This window comes from Cicer arietinum, chromosome 4 (genome assembly GCF_000331145.2).
Source record: "Cicer arietinum cultivar CDC Frontier isolate Library 1 chromosome 4, Cicar.CDCFrontier_v2.0, whole genome shotgun sequence".
Classification (NCBI taxonomy): Eukaryota; Viridiplantae; Streptophyta; class Magnoliopsida; order Fabales; family Fabaceae; genus Cicer; species Cicer arietinum.
Genome location: NC_021163.2, coordinates 20,873,583 through 20,884,946, shown reverse-complemented (window position 1 = coordinate 20,884,946; position 11,364 = coordinate 20,873,583). Strand labels below are relative to the sequence as shown.

At 28.2% G+C, this 11,364-nt stretch overlaps 1 protein-coding gene across 1 annotated transcript; it reads right to left on the bottom strand.

Moving 5' to 3' along the window:
* Positions 1 to 3,148: 3,148 nt before the first annotated feature.
* LOC101491754 (probable xyloglucan endotransglucosylase/hydrolase protein 32) lies at positions 3,149 to 5,559 on the bottom strand. Its single transcript, XM_004515852.4, has 4 exons — positions 5,192 to 5,559; positions 4,993 to 5,093; positions 4,543 to 4,760; positions 3,149 to 3,635 (listed from the first exon to the last, which is right to left on the bottom strand). Exons 1-4 carry the CDS (start codon positions 5,394 to 5,396, stop codon positions 3,269 to 3,271), a joined length of 891 nt encoding a protein of 296 aa, XP_004515909.1. The 5' UTR covers positions 5,397 to 5,559; the 3' UTR covers positions 3,149 to 3,268.
* Between the last annotated feature and the right edge of the window lie 5,805 nt (positions 5,560 to 11,364).

Sequence of the window (11,364 nt, the reverse complement as noted above, 5' to 3'; positions counted from 1 at the left end):
GATTCACTTTAAGGATCGTTCTAGGTTGGAAACTTACATATTTGAGTCAAAATCGCGTATTGTTGGAGAACATGATAAACATAGCTACGAAACACCTAATCGAACGATTCCAAAACAAGGTGAAAGACGACGCTCCAAAACGCAAGTTAGACTGTTGAATCATCGAAAAAAGTATGTAGAACTCGAGATATGATCGTAGATTACTGAACACGAAAATTGATAGAATTTGAGTATTAGAGTTTGATGTAAAGGAAACTCAAAATTATTATTCAGCAAACGAACCAAGAACAAAATGGCGCCACAATCTAGGGATTGATAAGCCAAAAAGAACGCTACATGGATTAACAACCTTGATAAGTTCAAAGTGAATTCTTTCAAGAACTTAGAGAGCAAAGTCTCACAAAAATAATATTCTAAATCTGCCCTAAAAAATATTAAGGGTTTGCCTTTTATAGTGGCAACTCCTAACAAGTTCTCTAAATTTGGCCCAACTGAAATTTTTACAGTTAGACCCAAATTTTCTTACTAATTCAGTCTATTACTTTAATTAAAACTAATATTAAAATTTGATAACACATAGATGCAACCTTCATTCCTTAACTTCTTCAATTTGGATTAAGCAATTGACTATCTTAGGCTTCAATTCTTCATGAGTTGTACTTGCTTCAAATAAAGTGGTTATCAAGTTATTTATAACCTCATTCGTCTTCTTTGATCTTGCTCTTGTCATTGGAGTTCCAAGACCTTGAATATCCTCTAGGCTTCCTTCCTTGGCTATGCATTCTATGTCCTCATCAGTCATACTATTCTGCTTAAGGACCCAAATATCACTTTCCAACTAATAACGTTTTGCAAAGTTAGACTGAACATACAAACATTTCAAATGATCCAAAATCTCTTTAGCAATATCATAATTTACTAGTTATGTTCCTATATACAACTCAATAGAATTACTAATTCAAGTAATGATTTTTGAATTACTAACATTCCATGTTTTCAAATCTTTTGCATATTTAGCTTTATCCCTTTTATTTGTTGGCTTAATAGAAGTTCCATCAACATAACCCCACATATCTTTTTCAATCAATTTTTTTTATCACATAACTCTAATAAAAGTAATTTTGTCCATTGAGGTGGACACTAACAACGTGGAGAGAATCATCTTTAGTGTCAGCCATAACAAAAAATGATAGGAAACTACGAAGAACACAATCACTGAAACAAAATAACCAAACAAAATCGTGTAGAGTCAACTAAGAACCAAACAAAATCATGTCGGAAACAGAAGAGCAGAACCACAACGAAAATAGAATAGCAGAATCACGCTGAAAGCAGAGAGGTAGAATCAGATTGGAAACATAAGAAATAAATCTGTACCAACTACGATGTGGACACTACGATGAGTATAGAAGAAACATTTTTTTAATAGTTATCTTGTAACCAACCACCAATGAATGAAGACAACCTATATTTTGTTGGCTTGTACTACTAAACCATATGACTTCAGATTTTTCTAATAATAACCTTGTAACCAACCACCAGAAGACAACCTATATTTTATTAGCTTGTACTACTAAATCCTATTAATTCAGCCTGTAGCAATATTTACCCCGAACTCTGTAGCTTTACAATAGATCCTAAAATCAATCAAAACTATTTAATACCATGTTAACAATGATAAATAAACATAAACATAGAATGAAGGAAGAAGAAGAGAAGAAGAAGAGAAAGAACCCACTAGAATTTCATAAACAAAATGAATAAAAATTTAGAGTGATAGAGTTACAATAAATATATATACAATAGAATTGAAAAATCTAAAATACTCTTACTTCTAATATATAATAATATTATTTGATAATATTAATAAAATACTATATTAATTTTTCTACTACTTATTTTTTAGAATATATGAAAATTGGTTTCATTAGACTTTAAAATATATAAAAATATCAATTTAGTCTCTAAATTTTTCGTAGTATCTATGGACTGACCGAATGGCTTTTGTGATTTGAAGGATTTTCCTTTTATATATTTTAGGACCTATACCGGAGAAACATAACTTTTTAGAGATTAAATTGAAATTTATTCTAATTTATAATTAAGATTTTTTATATGTTTTTATATAATTTAATACACAATTTATTTGTATAAAATGAAATTCAAAATTCAGACATATTGATTTGAATTCAATTGTCGTCTTTACATTAATACATTAATTAATTCGTGTTGATTTAACGAATTTAATTTTAAATGAAATATATTGATTTTCTTATTATTTTTATAACATACATTAATCACTCACTCATTTTCTGAACTCCTAGGATGAGAAAAATTAAGAATTTTAAATCATACATACATTATTATGTGTGGAGTTTATTTTCTGTCCAGTTATTAAGAATGCTTGTTTTTTTTTATGACAAAAGAATGCTATTGATATCCTTGATCATTAGATTAATGGGCCAATATAGTACTAGTAGTCTTTGTTTATAGATTCAAGCAAATTAATCATGGCAGATTCCTATGAACATGCTGACTGATGTATCAGAATTACTGACACTTTTAATTACTCAAATTAAATGACATTGCAGTTGGTTTCTTTCCAAAACTAGTTACTGCAAAAAGAAATGAATGTCAAACCAAAGCAAGAAGACTCATTCTCTATAACTTTATTCAACAACCAATTCAGCAGTGACCGCAATAGTATTGAAGTCTCAAATAATTAGTGATGATAACTCTAAAACATGGTCCATCTAGTAACTCGTGAGATCATCAACAATTGATCATTAAAACATCTATAATAAAATAGTAACAATATTATGAAATAATATTCATACTCTATGTTTAATATTCATACTAAAAACTATCATTATTCTCTATGTAGAATGGGTCTTCTACGATTGATTTTACTTTGTAAATCATTATATTAATAGATAAATTTTTTCGCTCTTAATTTAATTGACCAAAATGTCTATTGTAGAGAATTTCAGTTCTTCATTCTGAGATCCTAATCCAATTCAAATGCTTATTAATTGGTCATTTCGATTATCATTGAACAATAATGTTATTAATTTCTCTCCATTTTTCGTTGCTCTAAGCCAAAAGAGAAACCTAACATAAGCAAAATAATCCACACAACTTTTCCAACTTTGTTGTGAAACAATGATCATCTCATAAAACATTAAAAGACAATAACAATACAACAAATCACACCAATGTGTCTGGCGCTAAAATCAAGCTCAATTTTAGTAATATTTTTCTTCAACTTTTAACTCCAACACTCAGGTGTTAGTCTATGGTCTCTTTTAATGTCTCGGCAATAATTATAAATCATGTGATGACTTTGAACCCATCTCATAGTGAAATGTTGTTGTCGGGTCAATCCACCCGATCGATACGGGGAGGCCGAGACCGGGTGGCACCGAAGTGGTGCATAGGCTGTGCAACCACTAGCCTTGAAATTGGTGTACCTTGCAACAAAAGGTTGGTATCTATAATCAGCTTTGTATTTTCCATCTTCAGTTGCCCATGATGAAGCATCCCAAATTGAACCATAAACCCACATTGGTCTTAGTGGAAATGTTGCATCACTCTTCCTTGGGTACCTCCTTATTGGCACATCATCCACTAAGAATCTGTTATATTGTTTAATAATAATGTCAATATATAATTACAAAACAGTTCATAAAATTCACTTTCATATTATATAATGTTGTGGTGAAACTAATTTTATAATAATGTTTGTAACTGGCCATAAAAATTACACGTAGATCACTAGATTAATGCTACTTTTCATGTGTTGGGACTTGAGAGTTACCAATTTTTTTATTCTTTTATGTCCCATTTTTGATTTTATTTACAGTAAGAGATCTGGGCAATGCATAGATTATAATTATGATGAAAAATATTAATATAATGGGAATGTTAATAAGTAGCTCAAATATTACATCAAAAGGTGCATTACATATGGTGTATTTTTTTTTTTTAAGTTAAAATTTATTTTTTCAACGTAAAATTTTTATTTTTATATTATTAACAAGTATTTAAATGTATTTGTTAGTATGCCGTTTAATATAAATCATAAATATATAAAATAATTATAAAAAAAATCAGAAATTTGGATTTTTAGATATTTACCATTTCCAAACTAATGCAACTTATCTTAAAACTATGGAAATTTTTCCATATTTAAAAATGATAGTTTAGTAAAAATTTCATTGGCAAATGAAATTATTTCCCTTTCAATCTTCCAAAATACCAATCACTCATGCCTAAACTGTAGTGCTACCTTTATCTTTCAGAAGAATCATAACCAATCAAATCAAAATCAATGCCACAGGCAAAGATCCAAGTTTACATTATTGAATTATTTATTTATTTATTTTTATCAATTTCTTCTATACTATCTATTTCAGTAGAAAAAGAAATGTTGGCTACTCTGTATGCTCTACTTTTCTAAACTAGCACTAAAATACATTTAACCAATTAAAACACAAACATACACTAATATTAATATTACAATGAAAATGAATAGTAACTTACATTATTTCCTTAGGATTCCAAAGTATAGCATAGTGATGAAAATCTTTAGTAGGATCAAACCATAAATGGAACTTCATTTCTCTGCCTATAATTTTCCCATCACCACTCCCTCTTATATAAACATTTGTTTGCAAAGTATAAGGCTTTCCAAATGTTGTCCCTAGAAACTCAATGTCTACTTCATCATGAAATCCTGGATGTGCTTCATTGTTAGACAGCTGCCATTAATCAACTCATTAGTTTATTACACAAATTTAATCTTAATAAATCACAACCATCAGATCATTAAAAATATTTGATTATGATATACTGATAATATAAAACATTTTACACAATCGTCTAAACTTCCATTAATCTAATAAGTATCTACTAAAAATAACTTCATAATACAATACTTCATATCAAAATTAACTTGATCTTTTTCATCAAGAGCATATGATATAATCTTACATAAAAAGCTGTTATAACTCCTGCAGTGTAGCCAGGATGAAGCTTAATAGAAGCACCAAAGTATCCGGATCGAAAAGGACGAACCGACTTGAATCCACTTCCTGTTAATGAAATTATAAAAATGTTGTGTTACATTTGAATGTTATATATAGTAGAGATAGAGTATAATTGAATTGAAAATAATCAGATTTATATATACCTGAGGTTCTGTCAAGCCAAATTGTTAATGCATGTTGATCAAGGCTTTGGTGTTGAGGACCCCAAAGATTTCTAAAACCTTTGTAAAAACTCATAGACTTGAATTTGGAACTTGGCCAGTAGCCAGGTGAAGGTGGCCAATAGGCATTGCTTGAAGGAACCATAAAGAATAAAATAGCAAACATAAATATCAGTTGAAAAGCCATGAAGAAAGAATGGTAGGTAACTTAAATTTTAAGCACTTAATATAAGCAGAATGATGATTCTGTTTGTATAAATGCAGGTTGTGATTTGAGAGTGAAAGAAAGAGAGTAAGTGCTCAGTGAAAGGTGTTTATGGAAGAAGAGTATGGTAGTACAGATTCATAGTACTATAAATAAAGAAAACTAATGGCCCCTCCACAATCCACAACTATAAATAATTCACATAACCACCGAGATCAAATAACATAGAAATATCAATAATAATTTAAAAAAAATTAAAATGATTGAATGTGTGATGTGTCAATAATATATCTGAAACACTAAATACGTCTTCGATCTAAAGTGTTTGGTGTTATTAAGTTTTGTAGAAAATTAATCATGTAAACAAGAAAAATTGAAGGACTTGGATTATGTGCGGTTATTAGTCATAACCCTTGTGACCGCATGTAGTCATGCGATTTTGGTCGTTCGATCAAGATCTAAGGATTCAGATTTTAAAATCAGAATTTTTGTTTAAATAAAATCAAAATTTAACATTAAATCTATACTATCCGATTTTAATTGAACGACTAAGATCGCATGACAGCATCAGTTTGATTGCACCTAATCCAAATTCAAAATTAAGATGGACATCAGTAGAAAATTAAATTTAACAATAATCTAAATATAGATAATTATATACAAAAGGGGTGGTTTTAATTTGTTGGATTACATTTAATTACACTTAATTTGCAGGGTCAATAGAATTATGTGATTCTGTTTTTCCCAATGCAACTACTTTCCTTGTTTCTATTAATGACAGAAAAGCTTTTAAGGTGTGTTGGAGAACATAGACAAGATAACGGCATGCAGAAGAGGGTAGATGGGGTGTATTAAATGTGGCTCTCTAAGATTTTGTTGAGATTGCATTGCATGGTCCTCCTCTAATCGAATACTATGTTATTTACATAGTACATACATACTATCTTTATTTTTCTAGATAGGAAAAGAGTATGTGTCTAAGCTTTTAATAAATGTTAGATGGATTAATCCAATAGGAAATAGTTATACACACTACTATGTTATTAACACAATCCTTTTTCTTTTTCATAACAAAAGTTAACAAAGACATAGTATGAAATAATTTGACATTTAAAATAAATTGGCATCTATAAACTACTATCTATTATTTGCATTATTCTAATAAATTAATTAAAATAAAATAAAAAAGAACTAAAGAGTTGGAGATTAGACTAAAACTCAAAGAAAAATTGTACAAATGAAAAACAATTATCTCTTTAAAAACCTTACTATAAAAATTCAAAAAGATAAAAATATGAAAAAGGAAAAAAAGAGAATATATAGTATAGTGCGAAGAAAATATCAAAAACAAAAATACAATCTATAAAATGGTCAACGAAACTTAAATTAATAGAAGTTTAACCTATTGTAATTGTAGTCATTAATAGTGTCTGAAATAGTATTTCACCAACAATAACATGTGTTTAGTCAAATGTAAACAATTTAACGGTCTATTCTTGAGTTGCGAAGGGACGATAGATGAAGACTTGAAAGCCAAGTTAACTAACAACACAACCCTCATATTCATTTTTAATAAAGTTATATTGGAGCCTTACGTACTCAAGGTTTTTGAGTTGTTGGAAATGATATTCAATTATACTTTTTTTAATATGATATTAGAGTCGGGTTAAAAATGACAATGTGAAAATCGAACTTAGAAATCACCATAAGTTGATGATGGATATTGACATTGTATTGGAACTTCATATTTTTTAGTACTATTGAATGTATATATGTGCTTAATCACCCTCATCTTTTGAGTTAACTTTTGAGAGTCAAATTAAAATTTATTTTTTTAATATGGTATTATGTAAGATTAAAGATAACAACATGAGAATTGGACATAAACCTTATTTTTTGTGTGAAGGTGGATATTGAAGTTGTATTGAGTCCACCATTGTCAAGATCCTCCAGCAGTTAGTGAATGCATATATTTGTTTAAACACCTTCATCGTTTGAGCTAGATTTTGAGAGTGAGATGCAATTTATATTTATCTCTTATATTAATTTGATTCTTTAGGTACACATAATATATATATATATATATATATATATATATATATATAAAAGAAAGTATATATTATATATAGACCTATTTTATCCTTAATTGTTTTTTGTTTCTTCTGAGATACCCTTAATTCTAAAACAAGCTTAACTATATCTTGATTTGTTGCAAAAATAAAAGAAACTATTATCTTGATTTCTAACAACCAAATTTTTGTGCTTTTCAAATATCACCTCCCTCTTCATGTGTATGTTATGTTAGTTAAGAATATATAATGTGAAGGTCAAGTTTTTATATTTAAAAAACCAAATGAATAAATAAATAATTGAACAAATAAAAAGCTACAGCTAAAAGAAGAGTGGGCCAGATTCTGATATAGTCAATACTCATGAATCTTGTGTAATTAATGGTGTGTTTCAAGCTATGAAAACTTCATGAATGAAGTGGGCCCAACAACAATCTCAAAACATGATGTGGGGGTCACACACACGCGTTGCTAATTAATTTGTAGAATAATCATAAAATTATATTTTTAATCTATAATATTTAATTCATTTTTTATATATTTTTTTCACTTAAGTCTTGTACTATAGTTTTTGTATATGAGTAAAACTTTTAAATCAAATTCTATTAATATTTTTAATTTTTTTTAATTATGTTGAAAAAAACATCATATAACTATTAAGTATATATGCGACTTTGATAATTAATTTTTTCTAATAATTAATTTTTTATTAAAAAAACAAATTAAATTAAATTTTTTTTATCCAAAAATTAAATCAAATATAAATAATTAAGAATACAATTAACATAATTAATCCATTAAGGAAAAGATCCATGTAGATTATAGATTGCAACCTTATAATTTATAAATTCACTTTTAGACAAATTTCTTAAATCAATCACTTTTTTTTTTGACGTCTTAAATCAGTCAGGACTCATGGGCCATTGACCATTACCACCCAAAAACATGATAATGTAATTTCTTTTTGAAAAAACAGAGTGTCTCAACTCAACAATAAGCACATTAGATTTGATATTATGTGTTATATATTCTCTCTAGTTTTATTTATAAATAAAATTTTGGTAAAAAAAAATTAATATAGACGTATATATTTAGTTTCTCTTAAATAAATATATGTGTAGAAATTAAAAACAAACACGAGTAACCTTCAAAATAAGAAATTAACAATTTTGTGAAAGATTAAGAGTCATTTTTTGAGAATAGAAAAGAAAAAGAACAAATGACTTAGATCTTGTAGAATCGCTTTCATACAAAATGTTATGATGGGCCATTGACCAATGTCCAACGAATCAAATAATATATGGTTCTAGAATGCCAAAGGTACTAAAACTTAAGGTATGGTTTCCCATTATGCAAACAACAAAAATAAGGCCCTAGAGAGCTCCAGCCACAAACTCACAAGGTGCTCAATTTAAAAAAATAAATAATACTAAAAAAAAATGAAGCTAATAATACAGATACATGCTCCAATTATATAACGCGACAAGTGCAGATACATGCTCCAAATTAGTATTATGTTATTAATATCTTAAAATGATGAGTCATAAAAAATATCTTAGAATGATAAATATAAAATAAATATTTTTTTTCTGAATAAAATAAACAAATATTTGAAAGAGTATAGAAATTAAGCACTATTTTGTCGGTCACACAGGGAGGATAGGGAGGTGACCTAGTTTTAAGGGCGTGATGGGGAAGGCAGTAGGCCCAACCTTAATTTCCTTAACTCACACAAATCATAAATCTTATGCCTCAATTGGTTCATATATCAGATCTGACTTTTATCCTATATATAACAAAAATTAAATTTTAACTCTATGATCATGCATCTTATAAAAGCGTCTTAGTTTTTGAGTTATATACATTTTTTTTAAGAAAATAATTGAATATACTAATTTCTATAATAAAATGAACTTAAGTTAATTAAGTATCCTTACTAATAGTATTTAGGTGAGTTGAGATCCATTATATAAAAATGTATTAATGCAAAAATAAATTCAAACTTCAATTATAATCTAAAATGACAAGATAAAAGTAAATATTTCAAATAAGATATATAATATAAGGCAGAGAGTAATATAAATTACCAAAAAAATTTGACCCCGTCTAATAAATTCTAGATCCGTCTCTTAGAACAATTAATATTAGACAGATTTTTTTTAGTATTTTTAACAAGGATTATTTACTTGAACGTGTTCTTTTCATACATACACCGAAGATAATTATGGTCCCATCACCCATATGTTGTCATGATTCATTCCTCATTTTTGTGTGGTATGTAAACTTAATTACCATAAAAAGGTAATTGGTTAGTAAAATAATTTTTTTTTAATTATTATATTTTTTAATACACATTCATATCATGTTTGTTTTTATAGAAACTAGTTTATTGGTGGATGTAGATTTTCCTTTACGTTGTTTGTCCCCTTCGAGGCTTATAAATTATTATGTAATGTAATGAGAAATGATTGTGACTGTTGCGTTACGTCATAATTTCCAAGCAATGGAGCAAAGTTTCTTTTGTTGGTGAGCCAGTAGTGATTGAAATTACCTTCATTTTACGTTGGTTTTTATACCCTTTGAGTAACCTAGTAGTGATCTCAATACTTCCCTTAAATAAAATACTTGCAGTTAATTTTTTTTCTTCTGTAATTGCAGTTAATGCTTTTTCTTTTATGGCAAAAAAGTCTAAAACTCTAAATATGAAGAAAAACTCAAAATCTCTAGTAAAACTTATTCACTTATCGTGTAACACAAAATCACTTATTCATATATATAATCACTTTTACTCAGTTATATATAATTATAATATTTACTTCATTAAATTATGCACTAACTACATCCATTTATAATACTATAGAATAATGCAATGTAGTCCCCGAAGATTTAGTTCAGGGGTTTTAGTTATGACACTAAAGAAATATGAGAAGGAGATTAGGAGTTCTATCCTTAGGGTTAACATTTCTTCCTCTCCAATAACAAACTAACCTCTAACATTTACCTATAAAGAATGCAATGTATGAAATGCATATGTATGCAACACTTACAATCTTATGCACACTTGACTACAACTAACTGACACATATATCTAAATAACTCTTGGTTGAAACTGTTAGATAATGTTATTATATATTAGTAGTAAGAGTATTTTAGATATTTCTATTTTCTTGTATATATACTCATTGTAACTCTATTAACTTAAGTTTGACTCATTTGTTCATGAAACCCTAGCTAATATGGTTTCTTCTCTTCTCCCTTTCTCTTCTATGTTTATGTTAGATTATCATTGTTAACATGGTATCAATGAACTTTGGTTGATTTTGGGATCTTTTGTGAGATCCGTTTTGCGGACGATACCAATTTGCTTCCTCTGTTTCCGGTGCAATTCTACTTTTCTGTCTCCAGCTCGATTCTGCTCTTTTGTTTCTAACACGATTTTGTTTGGTTCTTAGTTGACTCTACTATTGACAAGTATTCCCTAATTTATTTTGTCTCAGTAATTGTGTTTGTCTTATTTTCCTGTCATTATTTGTTATGATTGGTGCTAAGGATGATTGCCTTCAAGCTGTTAGTGTCCACTTTAATGGACAAAATTACTCTTATTGGAGTTATGTGATAAAAAAAAAATTGATTGGAAAAGATATGTGGGGTTATGTTTATGGAACTTCTGTTAAGCCTACAAATAAAAGGGATGAAGCTAAATATGCAAAAGATCTAAAAACATGGAATGTTAGTAATTCAAAAATTATTACTTAGATTAATAATTCTATTGAGTTGTCTATAGGAGTGCAACTAGTAAAGTATGATACTGCTAAAGAGATTTGAGATCACTTGAAACGTTTATATGTTTAGTCAAACCTTGCCAAACTTTATCAGTTGAA

Excerpts from the sequence above, each read along its gene's own strand:
- LOC101491754 (XM_004515852.4), bottom strand. The coding sequence starts at position 5,396 with ATGGCTTTTCAACTGATATTTATGTTTGCTATTTTATTCTTTATGGTT. Across the intron at positions 5,094-5,191 it reads TTGGCTTGACAGAACCTCAG|GAAGTGGATTCAAGTCGGTT; the intron begins GTATATATAAAT and ends TTTCATTAACAG. Across the intron at positions 4,761-4,992 it reads GAGTTATAACAGCTTTTTAT|CTGTCTAACAATGAAGCACA; the intron begins GTAAGATTATAT and ends GATTAATGGCAG.